At 52.6% G+C, this 20,870-nt stretch overlaps 2 protein-coding genes across 2 annotated transcripts in view; one reads left to right on the top strand and one right to left on the bottom strand.

Annotated features, from left to right (window-relative positions):
• The window catches only part of LOC132588590 (E3 ubiquitin-protein ligase RNF216-like), a 285,209-nt gene that overhangs the window by 49,595 nt on the left and 214,744 nt on the right, over positions 1–20,870 (bottom strand). The gene's annotated exons all lie outside the window — the stretch shown is intronic.
• Positions 1,554–19,205, top strand: RNF216 (ring finger protein 216). The gene is made up of 4 exons (XM_060260768.1): positions 1,554–1,647; positions 2,725–2,947; positions 17,596–17,665; positions 18,813–19,205. Exons 1-4 carry the CDS (start codon positions 1,589–1,591, stop codon positions 19,133–19,135), a joined length of 675 nt encoding a protein of 224 aa, XP_060116751.1. The 5' UTR covers positions 1,554–1,588; the 3' UTR covers positions 19,136–19,205.

Raw genomic sequence — 20,870 nt, 5'->3', positions numbered from 1 at the left:
GATACTCGTGTCTGCAACATTTGCGGTAGTCAGGGTTGGCGTCAGAATCCATCGTTCTGCAGAACATCGGGTCTCTTCTCCTTGTTTGGGGGGAAGGAGGGTGTAGCGTTTATTGCTGTTCGGATAATAGCCCCTTGGCGATCTGACAGTCTGGCCAGGTTGAAAGGGGGAAGGGGGAAATCTCACCACACTCCTGCTCGTGGGTCAGAAATCCAGAGCAGCGGAGGGAGGTTGGATCCTTTCCAGCAAACAGCAGGTTTGTCCAGGGTGGCACTGTGGCACAAGGGTGGCGGAGAGGGCTGCCAACTTGCAGGCGGTTGACTTCTGGTACTCGTGGAGGGTTTTCAAGGCAAGAGATAAACAGAGGCGGTTTGCCATCGCCTGCCTTTGCAGAGCAGTCCTGGACTTCCTTGTCCCATCGAAATACAAACCAGGGCCAACCCTCTTTAGTTTACACGATCCAACAAATTCAGTCTAGCCCGAGACGTCCAGTTCAGGGTCTGTGGAACACCACTTCAATAAATCATCTGTGTGTCCCCCATACAGATCGGCCGGTGCAAAAGGAAAAAGAGAGCAGTCTGCTGATTCCTCTCTTCACCGGCCTGCTTGGTCTTTTGCCCACAGGGGTGTCCTGATCCCCGACAATAGCCTTCGGGGGGGATAAAACAGACCCCGCCCCCCCTCCTTGTGTGCCTGCAGAAAAGCGGGCTGAATGCAGCTCACTGTCTCTGGCTTTGAGGCTGGCAGAGAACAAACAGCCAGAGCTACAGAAGCAGGATCTGATGGACACCTGCAGGAGGAGGCCTCTTACCTGACACCCGCCAAGTGTTTTTTGAAAGTGGGCAGGGCTAGCTGGGGCTCTTGCCCGGCACAGCTTCCGATTGGCCGCTGGAGATCTGATTGACTGTGCAGATTGAAATAATGTTGTTTAGCTGCAGCCGCTGCCACCCGCGTTGGCTTTATTCGGTCTCTCACTCCTCTTTCCCTATACGTTTTTTTTTTAAAAAAAAAACCTCTTCTCCCCAGCTCTTGGGCTTCCTTTGAGCGTGCGTACGGCTCCGCCTCCTGCGGCAGCCATTTTGTGATTGTGCCCAACGTTCTACGTTAGACTTCAAGAGGTGCCCGCAAGCTCAAAAAGGTCGGGGGCCCCAACTTTGTGTCTCCTCCCCTCGCCCTAAGTAAGGACCCCCCTCAATTTTTAAAAAAAACGACACCTGGAAACCGAGCTCGAGCAAAGTTAGTTAATGGCGCAGAGAGTTCAGAATTTATGTTCAGTGTGTGGTCCCTACAGCCTTGATGAGCAGGGGTAGACTTCTAGCAGGAGCTCCTTTGCATATCAGGCCACACACCCCTGATGGAGCCAATCCTCCAAGAGCTTACAAGGCTCCTTTTCGTAAGCTCTTGGGGGATTGGCTACATCAAGGGGGGTGCGGCCTAATATGCAAAGGAGCTCCTGCTAGAATCCCACCTCAGGACTCTGTGTGTTATTCGTTGGCATTGTTTTCTTCCACCCTGCTGCTCCATGTGATTTTTGTTTTCAATCTCCCAGGAGACTTGCCGGAAGTGCCAGGGGTTGTGGAAAGATCACATGAGCCTGACCTGCGAGCAGCTGGCCGAGAAGGATGACATCAAATACAGAACATCTGTGTAAGTAACCTGGAGTGGGCGGGGAGGACAAGAGGCCAAGGAGTGCTCTTGCCGTGCTCTACTCAGTATCCTTTATAACGAGAGCCATACTTGGCTGAACAGCTACCTTGCCCTGTAGCGATCTCTCTCTTTCTCCTTGCTACGCCTGCTGTCTGTTGCATTCTGTCTCATAACCAGGGCTCTTTTTCTAGCAGGAGCTCCTCCGCATATTAGGCCACGCCCCCCTGATGTAGCTAATCCTCTCGTCTAAGCTGAGAGGGCTCTTCATACAGGGCCTACTGTAAGCTCCAGGAGGATTGGCTACATCGGGGGCGTGGCCTAATATGCAGAGGAGTTCCTGCTAGAAAAAGTGTCCCGCTTGTAACCATCATGTACCCACTGTAGCCACTGTGCTGAGCTCTTCAAGGTCGGCAAGTCTCGTTTGCAGGGATTTGCTTGCGCCTGCATCCAAGGGGCTGTCTGGGAAACAACTTGGGGGGCGGGGGGCGGAAGGGAATGCTTTTTGATGCCTAATGCTTGAATATTCTAACAGTTAACCTCAGGGGTGGAATTCTAGCAGGATATTTGCATATTAGGCCACACACCCCCTGATGCAGCCAATCCTCCAAGAGCTTACAAAAAAAAGAGAGAGCCTTGTAAACTCCCGGAGGATTGGCTACATCAGGGGTGTGTGGCCTAATATGCAAAGATGCTCCTGCTAGAATTCCACCTCTGGCTATACGTAGGGGGACTTTTGCCTGCCAACGGCAGGTTTTAGCAACGCTCCTCTTGCCTGTTACGCCGGTCTCTCAATAAACTGACCTCTTGCGTCCACTCGAGTTGTTTAATGGGGAAGAACTTACAGGAGCTGACATTAGAAGCCAGCTTTGAGTATAGGAAGGGGTGGGGTCCAGAAAACAAGCCATTCTGCCGCTGAAACTCTCCGTCTCCCCTGGAGGTCCTGTCCAACTCTAGGGTTCTAGGACTTTCCCCCACGCATCGAGTGGGCATTCTGCCACTGAGCCACTAGCTGGTCCGGCGCCTTCTTCCTGACCCTCAACGCTTCTCCCCCCCCCCCCGCCAATTTCCCCGCCACAGAGAAGAAAAGATGACGGCTGCCCGCATCAGGAAGTGCCACAAGTGCACCACCGGCCTGATCAAATCCGAAGGCTGCAACCGCATGGCGTGCCGCTGCGGGGCCCAGATGTGCTACCTGTGCCGGGCGGCCATTAGCGGGTACGACCACTTCTGCCAGCACCCTCGCTCCCCCGGGGCCCCCTGCCAGGACTGCAACCAGTGTTCGCTCTGGACGGACCCCACGGTAGGCGCTTCTTCCGTCGTCTAGATTTGTATTTAGCAGTTTCAGAAAGGAAAAGGGAATGGGGGGAAAGCGGGGGGGAGACGTATCGTAGCAGTTTTACTACTACGGATACGGACAGTATTTCTTATTCAATGTGCAGGTATATAAGAAGAATGAGTTTAGAAAATGCATGATGTGTCATGATGTGTCAGCATAATTACGTGAAAGCATTTTGTGAGAATATATATATATATATATATATATATGTGTATAATGTAATACGTTATATAACTGGAGAGCCAGTTTGGTGTAGTGGTGAAGCGCACGGACTCTTATCTGGGAGAACCGGGTTTGATTCCCCACTCCTCCGCTCACACCTGCTGGAATGGCCTTGGGTCAGCCATAGCTCTGGCAGAGGTTATCCTTGAAAGGGCAGCTGCTGTGAGAGCCCTCTCAGCCCCACCCACCTCACAGGGTGTCTGTTGTGGGGGAGGAAGGGAAAGGAGATTGTGAGCCACTCTGAGACTCTTCTGAGTGGAGGGCGAGATATAAATTCAATACCTTCTTCTTCTTATGATTATCCAAAGCCAGTTTGGTGTAGTGGTGTAGTGTAGTGGTGAAGCACACGGACTCTTATCTGGGAGAACCGGGTTTGATTCCCCACTCCTCCGCTTGCACCTGCTGGAATGGCCTTGGGTCAGCCATAGCTCTGACAGAGGATGTCCTTGAAAGGGCAGCTGCTGGGAGAGGCCTCTCAGCCCCACCCACCTCACAGGGTGTCTGTTGTGGGGGAGGAAGGGAAAGAAGATTGTGAGCCGCTCTGAGACTCTTCTGAGTGGAGGGCGAGATATAAATTCAATACCTTCTTCTTATGATTATCCAAAGCCAGTTTGGTGTAGTGGTGTAGTGTAGTGGTGAAGCGCACAGACTCTTATCTGGGAGAACCGGGTTTGATTCCCCACTCCTCCGCTTGCACCTGCTGGAATGGCCTTAGGTCAGCCATAGCTCTGGCAGAGGTTGTCCTTGAAAGGGCAGATGCTTTGAGAGCCCTCACCAGCCCCACCCACCTCACAGGGTGTCTGTTGTGGGGGAGGAAGGTAAAGGAGATTGTGAGCCGCTCTGAGATTCTTCTGAGTGGAGGGCGAGATATAAATTCAATACCTTCTTCTTCTTATGATTATCCAAAGCTCCAATATAGGCTCCTTTTAAAGCAGGGGTGGGGAACCTTTTTTCTGCCAAGGGCCATTTGGATAATTATAACGTCATTTGCGGGCCATACAAAATTGTCACCTTAAAAAACGGTGCTCTGCCGAGGGAGAAGGATTCAGGGCAGCAAAGTTAATGCGAATAATTGTTTTTCTGTCTGAAGTCACATGGGGAGAGCCTGATTTGGCATGCGCACACACACACACCCGACCTGCCACCCTAGGCAAATGCCTAGATTTTTTTGTAGAAAAGTCATGGCAGGAACTCATTAGCATATTAGACCACATCCCCGAATTTTAGCATATTAGGTCACACACTCCTTAGCATATTAGGCGGCACTGTCTGGGATAATCACGTGCAAATGGAACTGGGAAGCTGCTGCGCAGAGTGGCTGGGCCCCACAATCCTTGCCAGCCAGCCGGGCCCCAGGGAGGCCACATGGCCCAGCATTCCCCGAGGGCCAGACCGAGTGATCTCAAGGGCCATAAACGGCCCTCGGGACCAGCGTTCCCTCTAAGCTGAGTTAGCGTGAGCTAGCTCACAGATTTTTAGCCTCCAGCTCACGCGTTTTTGTCTTAGCTCAGGAAGGAGGACCTCACAGCACACTAACTGATGCAGTCACTCACAACGTTAAGGCCAGTCGCTCACAAAGTAGAATTTTTGCTCACGAAACTCTGCAGCTCAGAGGGAACATTGCTCGGGACAGAGGTCCCCACCCCTGGGTTAAAGCCTTTATCTGTATTCTGTAATATTCTCTTACTTTCTTGACGTTGTTATCCTATCTTATCAGTTTGATCTGCTATAGAATAGGTCAGGGGTGGCCAACGGTAGCTCTCCAGATGTTTTTGCCTACAACTCCAATCAGCCCCAGCCATTGGCCATGCTGGCTGGGGCTGATGGGAGTTGTAGGCAAAAAACATCTGGAGAGCTATCGTTGGCCACCCCTGGAATAGGTGGTTCTTATAGATCCACATCAGATTCGGGTCTGGGCTCAGTTTGCGCTAAAAACAGTGCAGGATCCTTCAGCACCCCTTGCAGGATGGTTTCTCTGGCACCATACTGTCGGCTCCATGCTCTAGAACCAAGGGCATCTTTATCTCTTTGGCCCATCAGTTAACCTTTAGTCACTGATTAAAATTGATATGTGTGCGTTAGTCAAGTGGAGTGGTGGCTTTTGCCATTCCTGCCCTTTTGCATTAATTGGTCTTTCCAAGAACTTCTGAGAGACATAAATGTTTCTGGGGACAGTTTTTGGGTGCACACAGGGTGGTGGCCTTTCCGTTCCCCCCCACCACCACCACGTGACGTGAACCTGTGGCTTGCACATACAGGAAGTCAGTCTTTTTGGATACTGTACCAAGAAGTTAAAAAAAGAGCCCCGTGGCACAGAGTGTTAAAGCTGCAGTACTGCAGTCAGAGCCCTCTGCTCATGACCTGAGTTCGATCCCAGTGGAAGCTGGTTCAGGTAGCCGGCTCCAGCCTTCCATCCTTCCGAGGTCGGTCCAATGAGGACCCAGCTTGCTGGGGGGAAAGTGTAAATGACTGAGGGAGGCAATGGCAAACCACCCCCTAAAACGTCTGCAGCGAAAACGTGAAAGCAACGTCACCCCAGAGTCGGAAACGACTGGTGCTTGCACAGGGGACTATCTTGACCTTTACTTTACCAAGAAGTGAATGTTCCATTCTCCTCCAGGTAGCAAGGAAAGCTAGCTTCGAAGCAAGGGCTCGACAGAGATCAGGGAAGCCAAAGTACTCGCGAATGTGTTTTCAGGGGGCCCTTTGCTTTATGTCTAAGCATCTCTTTCCCCAAAGCAAGCAGCCAATCCTGCATTTCCTTCTTACTGGTAGGGCAGGCCAGTTGCCCCCATCAGAGGAGGATGCTTGGGTTACAACCTTTCCCCCTCCTCCTGGTGGGGTAGATTTCCTGCCTCTGGGAAATCACAACACGGAGCTGCCCGATGAAGTGGATTCAGCACAGACAAAAGGAAGCGGGTTCTTTTTTTCGTGCAACAGCTAATCAACTTAGAGAATTCAGTCTGGCAAGATGAGGAGATAGTTCCTGGCTTAGACGGCTTTTCGCAGAGGATTAGGCCCAGCTCACGGAGGAGGAAGAGGAGAGGTCTGTAAACTGCTGTCGGTCTGCTAAGTTGACAGTAACTTGAGCACTTGAGGGAGATTTATTTGGGCTGTAAAGCCGGCCCTGAAATTCTCACTTCCTCTAAATCCTTCTTTGTGACTTTCGTAGTGGAGCCCAGTTGCATGTCAAGCTGCCCAGACACATGATTCCCCCCCAGCCCCCTTTGCAGCTTGGTCTGGATGTTCTTTTATTTTGCTTAAACAAATGCATCAGCATTTCTAGCCATTTTGGGTTCCCCTTTGAGGGGGGGGGGGGGAGTTCAAGTGTGGCAAACAAGCATCTCACTTTTTTTTGTAAACCCCCTGCCCCCCCCCCCCCAAAAAAAAAGCTTTACCTCCTGATGGCACCAGAGCTTTGGCCATCATGTGGCACAAAGAGTTGGACTGGATAGGCCACTGGCCTGATCCAGCATGACTTCTCTTTATGTTCTTATGCCTGGGGCAGTGATGCTCTGTATTCTTGGGGGGCAAACAGTGGGAGGGCTTCTGGAGTTATGGCCCCCCCTGGTGGACCTCCTGACAGCACCTGGGTTTGGGCCACTGTGTGACCCAGAGTGTTGGACTGGATGGGCCACTGGCCTGATCCAACATGGCTTCTCTTATGTTCTTATGTGACCCAGAGTGTTGGACTGGATGGGCCATTGGCCTGATCCAACATGGCTTCTCTTATGTTCTTATGTGACACAGAGTGTTGGACTGGATGGGCCATTGGCCTGATCCAACATGGCTTCTCTTAGGTGACACATAGTGTTGGACTGGATGGGCCACTGGCCTGATCCAACATGGCTTCTCTTATGTTCTTATGGCCCCCCCTGGTGGACCTCCTGACAGCACCTGGGTTTGGGCCACTGTGTGACCCAGAGTGTTGGACTGGATGGGCCATTGGCCTGATCCAACATGGCTTCTCTTATGTTCTTATGTGACACAGAGTGTTGGACTCGATGGGTCATTGGCCTGATCCAACATGGCTTCTCTCATGTTCTTATGTGACACAGAGTGTTGGACTGGAGGGGCCACTGGCCTGATCCAACAGGGCTTCTCTTATATTCTTACGTGACACAGAGTGTTGGACTGGATGGGCCACTGGCCTGATCCAACATGGCTTCTCTTATGTTCTAATGTGACACAGAGTGTTGGATGGATGGGCCATGGCCTGATCCAATATGGCTTCTCTTATGTGACACAGAATGTTGGACTGGATGGGCCACTGGCCTGATCCAACATGGCTTCTCTCATGTTCTTATGTGACACAGAGTGTTGGACTGGAGGGGCCACTGGCCTGATCCAACATGGCTTCTCTTACATTCTTAATACAGTAAATGCATGAGTGGAAATTGCAACATCCAGCAGAACGCATAATGACAAAGCAAAAACTTAAAAGTATAGAACAGCAAGTGGGGTAACAAATTGCTGGTTAAACCAAGAGTGCCACTGGAAAGAAAGCTAGACTTCAGTTTTCCTTCTGGAAATAAGAAGGGGAAGGGGTCAAGTTTGTACAATGTTGTGAACCAGGAAAAAGCCGACTTCTTGTCCTGTAAAGCCTTTGAGGCGGGCAGGTGGATTGTGGGGCCATTTTGCCGGTGGAATCACTCGCAGCCTGCTTTGTGCTACCGTTCCCATTGGAGTGGCATGAGTGGCCTTTCCTCTTTGAGCGGTTTCTGTCTTCCTGCCCTTCCTTGTGAGCAGGGCCCCATCCTAGCAGGGCATTTGAGGGGGAAGGAGAAGGACAAGCCATCCGATGCAGGGTGGGCGGGGATTTCCCTCTGCAGCTCTGGTGCCAGTCTCATCTCATTCCACAGTGCAGCGTCCTCCCTGCGGAGCGTGCCCTTCCGAGGGGATGGAGGGCTACGGACAACAGGGCTCCAGTTACTCCACGAGGTCATCACCAGTAGAGTTAACTCCTATGGATTGAGTTGCCTGGTTGACCTGGGGGGGGGGGGGACCAGAACTCCTCCAGGCAAGAAATGGTTTAAGCAAGCTTTTCCAATGCAGCACCAAGGCTGGCCAGCAATAATCTAAGATTATCCTTGGAGAAGGAAATCAGCAGGGGAGTTGGCAACAGGTTCAGATTTCTAGCCTTTGGAAAACCCATATTTACATTGCAAAGCTGTTTTTTGCTCTCCCAGAAGAGTCTGAGGAGAGAGAGCCAGCCGGGTCTGCGCGGCGCTGGCGTACAGGTCCAGAGGGGCCACTCAGTTCTGCTCGCTCCCAGAGACCCGTTTGTACTTCCGGGACCTGCCCGCAAAGGTAACCCTTTGCTCCCTTGGAAGGGAAGCATCCCAGGATCTGTGCGGAAGCTTTTCTGGACACCCTGTGTTCTGCAGACCCCCCCTCCCCTGCAACCCTGTTCTCTGACAAGATTTGCTGAAAAGATGGGTGGGCACAACTGCCTCTTTTCTCCTCTTCCCCCTGCTTAAAAAAGAGAAATTCAGAGATCCATTTTGGAAACTAATTTGGATTTGAAACCGCTGAGCCAGAGAAGTAGTTGGAACAAGGGGAAGTGCCCTGCTGGACGGAGTCCTGTGGACTCTTTTGCTTCCCTCTCCCCCCCACCCTCCTCCGCCCCCCACAGCTCCACCAGGAAGGGAAACTTGGCCCGGCTGCCAGACATGCTGGGTTTGACCAGATCCCAGTCGGGAAACTGTGTGTTGTGTGCAGAAGCAGCCTATTTCCTCAGAGAAGTTCCTCCACAGGGAACTCCAAATCCAGAGAACTTTCCACATTCGTGCGAATTATATACATGCCAGAAGACATTTAGGTGGGGGAGGGGGAAATTAAAACAAGATATGTGCAAGTTTGGTGCCTTGACAGAATGGTGGTGTGTTCTTCGATTAACTACAGCGCAGCTCTTATCCCCCTACACACGCATGCACTTCTATAGCGATAGGACCACCCCAAATGTTGCATCCAAGTTATTGTAGGACCAGCGCTCGATGAGTACTGTGCTCTAAATCAGGGGTCTGCAACCTTTTTGAGTCTGGGAGCACCTTTGGAATTCTGACATGACGTGGTGGGCACAACTACAAAATGGCTGCCGGAGGAGGCGGAGCCAGCCGCAAAATGATTGCCGCAGCTTAACTTCAGTCCCGCGGTGTGGATCCTTGTGCCGTGGCGGCAGCTGCTTGCCAAAGCGACGTTTTAAAAGATCTGCACAGCCCATCACATCTCCGGTGGCCAATCGGAAGCCTTGCTGACTACAAGCCCCGCCTGGCCCCAACGGCTTCCTAAGAACACTTGGCGAGGGCCAGAAAAGGCGTCGCCTGGCCCCGTGGTGCCCCCAGGTGCCCTGTTGGGCACTTCTGCTCTAAGTGGACCAACAGAATGATGTGTGAAGTTTTCAGGAATCCCCCTCCCCATACTCTAAATCAGGGGTGGCCAACGGTAGATCTCCAGATGTTTTTTGCCGACAACTCCCATCAGCCCCAGCCAGCGTGGCCAATGGCTGGGGCTGATGGGAGTTGTAGGCAAAAAACATCTGGAGAGATGTGCCTGCCAGAAGGTATGGCTGGTGCTTGTCCCTCCCAGCTAGGATTCCAGGGCTGCCACAGAGTACGAAGATGCACTCTGTTTCCCCTCCGTGCCCCCTGAAGATCATTTCCCAGGCTCCTTTTCTCCGCATGCAGTCTCAGCCCATGTACAGGATGCGATAGATTTGTGACGGGCAGGGGCAGATACCTGGTGGGGCCCTGAAGTCTCCTTGGAGAGCCAGTTTGGTGTAGTAGTGAAATGCGCGGACTCTTATCTGGGAGAACCGGGTTTGATTCCCCACTCCTCCACTTGCAGCTGCTGGAATGGCCTTGGGTCAGCCATAGCTCTTGCAAGAGTTGTCCTTGAAAGGGCAGCTTCTTTCAGAGCTCTCTCAGCCCCACCCACCTCACAGGGTGTCTGTTGTGGGGGAGGAGGGAAAGAAGATTGTGAGCTGCTTTGAGACTCTTTGGAGTGGAGGGCGGGATATAAATCCAATATCTTCATCTACCTCACAGGGTGTCTGTTGTGGGGGAGGAAGGGAAAGGAGATTGTGAGCTGCTCTGAGACTCTTCGGAGTGGAGGGTGGGATATAAATCCAATATCTTCATCTACCACACAGGGTGTCTGTTGTGGGGGAGGAAGGGAAAGGAGATTGTGAGCTGCTCTGAACTCTTCGGAGTGGAGGGTGGGATATAAATCCAATCTCTTCATCTACCTCGCTCTCTCCCAGATGACCCCCCCAGGTTACTCGGTCTTTCACCAGTCCCGGACTAGCGGGCGGGGGGGAGGAGTGGCATTACTCATACGAGAGGCTTACTCCTTTAGGGCTCTCCCGGCCCCGGAGATTCCGGGTATTGAATGTGCCGGCCTGATGTGGGATGTTGGGGAGGGGTTGGCGATCTGGCTGGTGTACCGACCGCCTAACGCACCAGCCGTCGCCTTACCATCCCTGGTGGAGGCCGTGGCGGGCTGGGCGTTGGAGCACCCAAGGCTATTGGTCTTGGGCGACTTCAATGTCCATGCCGACGACGCGGCCTCCAGCCAGGCGATGGACCTAGTGTCATCCATGGCGACACTAGGCCTCTCCCAGGTTGTTACAACACCCACTCACCAGGCGGGACACATGTTAGACCTGGTCTTCGCGGCTGGAGTACAAGTGAACGATATTGCAATGGAAGCAGTGCCATGGTCGGATCACTTTGCCCTCAAGGCTCGTATGGATATGTCACCCCAAACCTGTTTAGGCAGAGAGCGTATTTTAGCTCGCCCGCGGAGCCTGATGGACCCGGAACGGTTCCTGACGGCTCTGCGGGATACCTGGCCCACTGGCGACTCCCTGGATGACCTGGTAGAGTCCTGGAACGATGGACTCTCCAGGGCCATCGAGGAGATCGCGCCTAGGCGTCCTCTGCGCCCCCGCCCTAAGCCGTCTCCCTGGTTTAACCAGGAACTGCGGCAATTGAAGCGGGATCTCAGACGACTAGAGAGGCAATGGCGGCGTACTCAAGACGAAGCGACCCAAACATCTTATAGAGAGAGTTTGAAGACCTATGAGATGGCAATCAAATCCGCAAAGAAGACATACTTTGCGGATAAGATTGCGTCCGCAACTTCGCACCCGGCACAATTGTTTGATATAATTCGGGATCTTACTACGCTGCCCCAGGGCAGACCAAATTCTTTTGAATTGGAGATAGGCTGTGAGGCTTTTGCGAATTATTTTGCGGACAAGATCGCATCACTCCGCCTCGACCTCCCCGTCAACTTAGAGACAGTTAACACAACCGAGGCCCCGAGCATGTCTTCGGATTATATTCTGGACGGTTTTGGCCCCCTCAGCCTGGAGGAAGTTGACAGGATTCTCTCAACTGCCCGCCCAACAACCTGTAAATTGGACCCATGCCCTTCCTGGCTTATTAAATCTTGCCAAGGGGATCTCAGATATCCTATACGGGATATCATAAACAGATCCCTGACAGAAGGGCTCTTTCCAGCGCCGCTCAAAGAGGCTGTGGTCTGTCCCCTCTTAAAAAAACCATCTTTAGACCCGGCCCAATTGGCACACTATAGGCCGGTCTCAAATTTGCCCTTCCTGGGCAAACTTATCGAGAGGGCAGTGGCGAGGCAGCTACAGACTTTCCTGGAGGACGCTTCCGTCCTTGACCCACTCCAGTCTGGCTTTTGCCCAGGTCACGGGACGGAGACGGTGTTGGTTGCCCTGGTAGATGACCTTCAACAGCATCTGGATCGGGGTGGCTCGGCAGTGCTGATGCTGTTGGACCTATCGGCGGCGTTCGATACGGTCGACCATCGGTTACTGACTTGCCGCCTCGCCGACGCGGGGATTCAGGGGTTGGCCTTGCAGTGGCTTTCCTCTTGCCTTGAAGGTCGGGGACAAAGGGTCGCAATTGGGGGGGAGCTATCCCGGAGGCACACACTTAATTGTGGAGTGCCCCAGGGAGCGGTTCTCTCCCCGATGTTATTTAACATCTATATGCGACCTCTTGCCCAGATTGCCCGAAGGTATGGGCTGGGGTGTCACCAGTATGCGGATGACACCCAGCTCTATCTACTTATGGACGACCAACCGGTCTGCGCCCCAGAAAACCTGGACCAGGCACTACAGGCCGTGGCTGAGTGGCTCAGACTGAGTGGACTAAGACTGAATCCTGCGAAGACAGAGGTCCTTTGTTTGGGCCGTCGTGGTCCAGGGGGGGAAATCCCCCTACCAGCTTTTGACGGTGTGCCGCTGATGGCGGCGGACAGGGTCAAGAGCCTGGGGGTGCTACTGGAGCCGTCCCTAAAGATGGAGGCTCAGATAGCAACCACTGCCAAGTCCGCGTTTTTTCATCTTAGGCGGGCAAGGCAGTTGGCCCCCTTCCTGGACCGCGACGACCTAGCAACAGTGATCCATGCTACGGTCACCTCGAGGTTGGATTACTGCAATGCCCTCTACATGGGGCTGCCCCTGTGCCGGACCCGGAAATTGCAGCTGGTGCAGAATGCCGCGGCCCGGCTGTTATTGGGCCTCCCAAGGTGGGGGCACATTCGGCCGGGTCTTCGGGCTCTGCACTGGCTTCCAATAATATACCGGGTCCGGTACAAGGTGCTGGTCATTACCTTTAAAGCCCTATATGGCCTGGGACCTGCCTACCTGAAGGACCGTCTCTCCCCACACGTTCCCCAGAGAGTACTGAGGTCTGGGACGCAAAACCTTCTCACCATCCCCGGGCCCAAAGAAGTCCGTCTCAAGACAACCAGAGACAGGGCCTTTTCTACAATGGCCCCCACATGGTGGAACCAGCTGCCGGAAGAGGTGAGGGCCCTGCGGGATCTTACTCAGTTCCGCAGGGCCTGTAAGACAAGCCTCTTCCGGCTAGTTTACGCCTGACTAGATTAAGGTAGCTTATCAGACTTTAGTGAAATATACGGTATAGTTTTAATGTTAAGATTTTAAGGTTTTTAAATGCTTTGACTTTTTAATTGTAATAATTTTGCACTTTGTTTATTGTTTTATCGTTTGTTGTGAGCCGCCCTGAGCCATTTTATGGGAAGGGCGGGATATAAGTCATAGAATAAATAAATACCTCACAGGGTGTCTGTTGTGGGGGGGGGGGGAAGGGAAAGGAGATTGTGAGCCACTCTGAGACTCTTTGGAGTGGAGGGCGGGATATAAATCCAATCTCTTCATCTACCTCACAGGGTGTCTGTTGTGGGGGAGGAAGGGAAAGGAGATTGTGAGCCGCTCTGAGACTCTTCGGAGTGGAGGGTGGGATATAAATCCAATCTCTTCATCTACCTCACAGGGTGTCTGTTGTGGGGGAGGAGGGAAAGAAGATTGTGAGCTGCTTTGAGACTCTTTGGAGTGGAGGGCGGGATATAAATCCAATATCTTCATCTACCTCACAGGGTGTCTGTTGTGGGGGAGGAAGGGAAAGGAGATTGTGAGCTGCTATGAGACTCTTCGGAGTGGAGGGTGGGATATAAATCCAATATCTTCATCTACCACACAGGGTGTCTGTTGTGGGGGAGGAAGGGAAAGGAGATTGTGAGCTGCTCTGAGACTCTTCGGAGTGGAGGGTGGGATATAAATCCAATCTCTTCATCTACCTCACAGGGTGTCTGTTGTGGGGGGGGGAAGGGAAAGGAGATTGTGAGCCACTCTGAGACTCTTTGGAGTGGAGGGCGGGATATAAATCCAATCTCTTCATCTACCTCACAGGGTGTCTGTTGTGGGGGAGGAAGGGAAAGGAGATTGTGAGCCGCTCTGAGACTCTTCGGAGTGGAGGGTGGGATATAAATCCAATCTCTTCATCTACCTCACAGGGTGTCTGTTGTGGGGGCGGAAGGGAAAGGAGATTGTGAGCCGCTCTGAGACTCTTTGGAGTGGAGGGCGGGATATAAATCCAATCTCTTCATCTACCTCACAGGGTGTCTGTTGTGGGGGAGGAAGGGAAAGGAGATCGTGAGCTGCTCTGAGACTCTTTGGAGTGGAGGGCGGGATATAAATCCAATATCACCTTCTTCTTCTTCCTTCTCCACGCCCACGAAACTTACATGCCTGAAGGGCCGCCCAGATGACCAGCAGGGCTTTCTTCATCCTGCCCTCTCTCGGCTGCTGGTTTACAGATTTCAGCGGCTCGTTAGAGGCTGCGTGAACGTTGGACGTAGAGGAATCTACGCTGTGTGAGGAGGGGTTTACATTTGGGGAGATCTCGGCTTGAATCTCTGGTGAAAAGGTCTCAGGCCCTAAGAGAGAGAACCTCTGTCTGCCTAACACCCCAGAGAGCCACTCCTGGCGAGAGCAGGCAGGATTGAACTATGCTGGCCAACTGGTCTGACTCCATGTGAGGCAAGCATCACTTGTGTTCGGATCCAGCTCTGTGTGGCTTTCCCGATGGAGGTCCTGGGCTTGGTGCTGACGTGGCTGGGGGCTGTCTTTTCCATCTGCTTCTGTGCATTTTTTAAGTGTGTGTGTGAGAGAGAAAGAGAGATTGCTTGCCTGGAGGACATGGGGATCTCTGGTGACCCCTGCTGGAGCCCGGACGTTTTCCAGAGAGGTGCCTTGATAACGCCTGCCTCTGCGTCCCAGCCCTGGTATTCCTTTTGGAAGTCTCCCTTCCGTCCTTGCCAGGGACAGCCCTGTTTCACTTCCAAGATCTGACACAATGGGGTTGTCCGTGGATCTTATCGCGTACGTGTGGAAGAGGGGGAAAGGCACCGTGGCAACCATCTGACCTTGCGGTCGACTGTCCCAATTGAATCCGCTCCTCTTGAGCCCCCCTTTCCTCCCTTCCTCCTAGATAAAATCTCAATGGCCTCTTGCCTCAGCTACCAGATCATTAGGGTTTGTAGACTCTTTCGGGATCAAGTGCCGTGTCCTACTGGAGAAAGTTTTCCTTCCAGACGTTTCATTCTCAGCTGCGGAGAACATCCTCAGTGGCGTTGCAGCCGGAGCAGGCGCTCAGACCTTCTTGGCTGCTGTGCATTGAGTGGGGCCAGGGCTGCTGGAGAGCTGCTATTTGTAGGCTGGAGGGGGTGTGATGAAAGGGCAATAGGTTTGTGGGTGTGCTCATTGTTTGGTGGGGCTTCCTGGAAGGGTAGTGATAAGGAAACTTGTTTAACGTAAAGAAGAAGATGATGATGATATTGGATTTATATCCTGCCCTCCACTCTGAATCTCAGAGCGGCTAACAATCTCCTTTATCTTCCTTCCTCACAACAGACACCCTGTGAGGCGGGTGGGGCTGAGAGAGCTCTCAGAGCAGCTGCCCTTTCAAGGACATACCCTTCCAGGAAGCCCCACCAAACAATGGGCACACCCACAAACCTATTGCCCTTTCATCACACCCCCTCCAGCCTACAAATAGCAGCTCTCCAGCAGCCCTGGCCCCACTCAATGCACAGCAGCCAAGAAGGTCTGAGCGCCTGCTCCGGCTGCAACGCCACTGAGGATGTTCTCCGCAGCTGAGAACGCAACGTCTGGAAGGAAAACTTTCTCCAGTAGAACACGGCACTTGATCCCGAAAGAGTCTACAAACCCTAATGATGTTACCAGCCGTGAAAACCTGAAATCTTTGATACCAGATCATTGTTCTGCATTGATGTCCCATCCAGCCATCATACCGCAGCCGCCCAGGCCGCAGCTGAAATCTAAATATTTAATGGTTGGATGCTATTTAAAAGATTAACGGTGTCCCGGCCGCTCCCAGGAGGGGCGGAGGAAAGAGCTTCCTCACAGCCATCTGTTGGGTTGAGTTGAGGAGTTTGCCAGAGGATCAGTGTCCTGTCTCTTAGCGGCTTAGTCATGCTCCGGCGGTGGGGGGGGAGGACTCCATACCAGGGCTTCGGAAATTTCTTTTAACATATGCAGGCTGCAGAATCCACCGTTTCTGGGCGCAGAATCCGGATATGTATGCCTGCATTCTCTTCCTGCCCTCCGTTTCCCCCCTCTGTGTCTTCCAATGCAATTAAAAATCGTCATACGAGAATAAGGTGATTAAGGCAATAGAGCGGCGCTAAAACCAACACCCTGGCCACACGGTTGCAAAGCTGTATTTGGTGTCCGTGGGAGCAGGAGCAGGTGAGGTCTCAGAAGCCCGAGGGGCCAACATGTGATATTTCCATGGGTTAGAAGGAATAAATGAATTTGCTGAGCAATGTAATGTAAAATAACTAAAGCCAACCACGCTCACGGGCTCTGTACACGGGGCCAGCCATGCCACTGAGTAAAATAGGTGATTGCCTGAGGCAGGGGTGGCCGAACTGTGGCTCGGGAGCTACATGTGGCTCTTTCACGCTTATTGTGTGACTCTCAAAGCCCCCACTGCCTCGTTGGGTGACTCAGAGAAGGCATTTATCTCTTTAAGTCACTTCTCAAAGCCAAGCCATTTAAAGTTAAAGTTCCTTCCTTCCTTCCTTCCTTCCTTCCTTCCTTCCTTCCTTCCTTCCTTCCTTCCTTCCTTCCTTCCTTCCTTCCTTCCTTCCTTCCTTCCTTCCTTCCTTCCTTCCTCCCTCCCTCCCTCCCTCCCTCCCTCCCTCCCTCCCTCCCACCTACCTACATCTGATGTTCACGTCTTGATGCTCTCAAATATCTGATGTTTATTCTGTGTGGCCAGTTTGGTGTAGTGAGCCAGTGTGGTGTAGTGGTTAAGCATGCGGACTCTTATCTGGGAGAACCGGGTTTGATTCCCCACTCCTCCACTTGCACCTGCTGGAATGGCCTTGGGTCAGCCATAGCTCTCACAGGCGTTGTCCTTGAAAGGGCAGCTGCTCTGAGAGCTCTCTCAGCCCCACCCGCCTCACAGGGTGTCTGTTGTGAGGGAGGAAGATAAAGGAGATTGTTAGCCGCTCTGAGATTCAGAGTGGAGGGCAGGATATAAATCCAATATCATCATCATCTTCTTCTTTACGTTAAACAAGTTTGGCCTAAGGTGCCGGCTTTCTGGGGCTGCCAAATTGGCCACCCCTATGTGACTCAGTGATGTTATCAATGCGGGGTTGGGGACCAGGTTAGCCTTGCCTAGGTTGTCAGACAGCCTAGGGCCGGTCCTGTCTGCACAGTTTGAGACTCCCCCAGCCTAGGGCCGTTCCTGTCTGCACAGTTTGAGACTCCCCCAGCCTAGGGCCAGTCCTGTCTGCACAGTTTGAGACTCCCCCAGCCTAGGGCCGTTCCTGTCTGCACAGTTTGAGACTCCCCCAGCCTAGGGCCAGTCCTGTCTGCACAGTTTGAGACTCCCCCAGCCTAGGGCCGGTCCTGTCTGCACAGTTTGAGACTCCCCCGGTGCAGCCTTTCCTAGAAAAGAGAAGCAGTCCTTGCAGTTGGCTTCCAGTCTTATATATCCATCTGTCGTTTTCAGGAAGACGACGAGAAGATAATTCAGGAGATCCAAAAGGAGGCCGAACGGGAGCAGAGGAGGAAGAGCAGAGGTGGGTGGTGCCGTCTGTCCTTCTGTGATGGTGCCCGTGGACCTCTTGCAGACCCGGGGGCCTCATTTGGAAGCCATGGGGGGAGGTGTGCTATGTGGGATGTACTAAGATGCAACCTGCTGATGTCAGAGTTCCATGATTGGAAGAGGAGAGTTGTGGCAATAGGAGAGCGTGAAGGCCAGGAGGTGAGGAAAGCCGAGAGCCAGAAGTTAGATCTCATGGAGGAGCAAGCCAAGGGTCAGAGTCAGGGAAGAATTCCCCCGGGGGCAGCCAGGGATTTTTCTTGGGGGCAGGCAGGGGCAGCCTAACACAGTGGACCTTACTTCCGAGCAGGGGTGGAATTCTAGCAGGGGCTCCTTTGCATATTAGGCCACACACCCCTGATGTAGCAAATCCTCCAAGAGCTTACAAAAAAGAGCCTTGTAAGCTCTTAGAGGATTGGCTACATCAGGGGTGTATGGCCTAATATGCAAAGGTGCTCCTGCTAGAATTCCACTCCTGCTTCCGAGGGATCCTGCTAAGCAGAGCAGACTGTGCAAAGGAGTGGAGCAGCTGCTCTTGTTTTGTTTTGATTGAGCAGCCTTTGTCTGTCTAGTCCAGGGCAGGGCTAACCCTTTAGAAATGCGAATGTCCTCCCCGGCCGGAGAGAATGAAATAGTCAGTTCACACCTCCAGCTAGTCCATTTCTTTCCAGCCCAGCAACCCTTTAGAAATGCCAATGACCTCCGTGGCCTGTCAAGGAAATGGTCAGTTTACGCCTCCAGCTAGAAGCTGTCAGCTAGTGGGGAAAATGAAAACCGCTTTTACCTACGGAAGTGTTTTCCTCCCTCTCAGTTTCCGACCAGAGCAAACAGGGCATAATCCATCTTCCGTCCGGGCTGAACAAATTGGGGAGGGGCGTGGCCTGGTGAGAGCCCTGCTATAACTAACAGTCCGGGTTGTGTCGGGGTGGGATGCTAGGACTGAATTGTTGCTATGGTTAGAACTAAGCAGGGTTCTCATTTAAACCTGGATCTGACGCTGCGGTCCAGTACCAGGCAGCATTAGATGGGCTCCCTCTGCCCTGAAGCTCTGTGCGGGAAAGCAGGTTGTTCGGTCCTGATCAGCTTTTCCACCTGAACTTGGCTTTTGTTTGTTTATTTGACAGGAAAGAGTCTCAAGCGCATCGGCCCTCCATTGGAGAAGCCTGCCGAGAGAAAGCCACGTCTCGAAGCCATCCCCAGGCCGGTCCTACAGAACCTCAACCACCAACCTCAGATGCCCCCCTACCCCTTCGTCCACCCTCCCTTCGCACTACCCCCCGCCCGCCCTCTGTACAACAACCTCCCCCTGAATTTAGGCCCCGTCCCTGCCCCCTACGTGCCACCCCTGCCCAACATGCGGGTGAACTATGACTTTCCCGAGATGAACATGCCGCCGGATGACGACCTCCCTATGCACTTCGGCCCACAGCCACGGCACCGGTTCTGATCCGGCACGGAGCAGCACCCCGTACTTTCTAAAGTCACTGCAGGGAAATTCCAGCACTGGGAGGTGCTTCCCCCCCCCACTTCCCCTAACCCACCCGATCCTGCCCTTCCACGTCCCCCCAGCCAGTGAACCACAGGCACCAAACACGCCATTTCAGCCCCCTTCGCAATCCTCTCATTGCCCGCCTTTGTGCTTAAGATGGGGACCTTTTTAATAAAGAGAGATGCTGGTTTCGGTGAAGAAACGTTCTCGGCTGAGCGAGGTGGATGGAGGCGACGCCGTTCGGCCAGGGGAAACAGTGCCGTGGAATCCGTTGTGCCAAACCCCTGCCACGCTTTCGCCTGTCTGCCAGAACAGCTCTGAGGAGGGCAGGGAGTTGTCTGGGGAAGGCATAGGGTCTTAGGAACTGCAGACCAAGCGGTTAAGTGGCTTTGGCCCTGTTCCATTTTCACAGATCCTAAAGAGAGCGCGACTTCAGCTGCGGAGCAAAAGCCGTTCACTGCCGGTTCATATCCGACAGTGATGCGAGTCCTTAGTCGCTCGAGTACGCTAGGGGCACGGACAGGACCTGTGGTGTCGGGACAGTGCTAGTGTGAGCGCTCTGGCATAGTGCAGAAACCCCACGGCTGCTTTCCAAACGGAACCGAGCGGAGATGAACCGTCCGCACTTGTCAGAGGTCTGTATGCGGAGAAGCCTCCTTGAAGAAGAAGTGAAAATGTCTGGAGCCCTTAGAAGGATCCGCCCGCGGTCAGCTCAGATACAGGCCTGTGTTATCTGTGATGCTCAGGTGTGTTTCTCACATGTCACCAATATCATTTTACAGGCAGGTCACACATTTGGGGGTGTTCATTCCTCAGCTGCACGCCCGCCATTCTAAGGTGCACATTCCAACATGTACGGGGAGTCACCTTGACACCTCTCGCAAAGATCAGAAACACTGTGGGCGTACAATATAATCATCAAATACCCAATATAAAATGTACAGGATATGAATATCAATATAAATTTTATAAAAATATATGACAAACCCGTCATGCGTGTTTAAATGTTGTCATACAAAAATCCGCCACGTAAAAGCGACGCTATTGCTGCTTCAAAATATGCATGTAAGTCATAACCAGTAGCAGTCAGAAACCCAAAATATACATACACTCAGGCTTTTTTGGTAGCAGCAACTCCTTTGCATATTATGCCACGCCCCCCTGATGTAGCCAATCCTCCTGGAGCTTACAGTAGGCTTTGTACGAAGAGCCCTGTACGCTCTTGGAGGATTGGCTACATCAGGGGTGTGTGGCCTAATATGCAAAGGAGTCCCTGCTACAAAAACAAGCCTTGCATACACTCAACACTCAGCCCGACAATACGGATAGTCAACAATCGCCAAGTGCGTTTCAGAGCAACGTCCTTTTTCAAGGGTCTGGGTACTTCGTAATTCCTTGGGTGATGACATTTGTGCTGGGTTCTCTGACTTCTTTTAAGCTTCAGTATGCGGTGTACATCGAGGTATCCAAAAACGCACGTGCTTCCCCTGGAGACACAAGTCTTTGTGTTTGCATTTCAGTACGGAAGGCTCATAAATTCCCTACCAAGTAGCCAACTTCTTTGATGCTCCTTCTCATTTTTCAGTGGGAAATTTTCAACGTTTTCTTCCGAGGAACAGCGGCCTCCAGATTTCTCCTCTTCTCGTCAGTCACGGGGAGGAACGACACCATGACCCAGTTGTGCCGGGGAGGC

Source organism: Heteronotia binoei, chromosome 20 (genome assembly GCF_032191835.1).
Source record: "Heteronotia binoei isolate CCM8104 ecotype False Entrance Well chromosome 20, APGP_CSIRO_Hbin_v1, whole genome shotgun sequence".
In the NCBI taxonomy this organism is placed as follows: Eukaryota; Metazoa; Chordata; class Lepidosauria; order Squamata; family Gekkonidae; genus Heteronotia; species Heteronotia binoei.
Note: the sequence above shows the minus strand (reverse complement) of the source record. Positions and strands in the feature narration are given on the sequence as shown.

What these genes read in the sequence shown, in the direction of transcription:
- RNF216 (XM_060260768.1), top strand. Translation starts at nt 1,589, where the DNA reads ATGAGCCTGACCTGCGAGCAGCTGGCCGAGAAGGATGACATCAAATAC. An exon ending in ATCAAATACAGAACATCTGT is followed by an intron (nt 1,648 to 2,724) that starts GTAAGTAACCTG and finishes TCCCCGCCACAG; the next exon opens with AGAAGAAAAGATGACGGCTG. An exon ending in CGCTCTGGACGGACCCCACG is followed by an intron (nt 2,948 to 17,595) that starts GTAGGCGCTTCT and finishes TGTCGTTTTCAG; the next exon opens with GAAGACGACGAGAAGATAAT.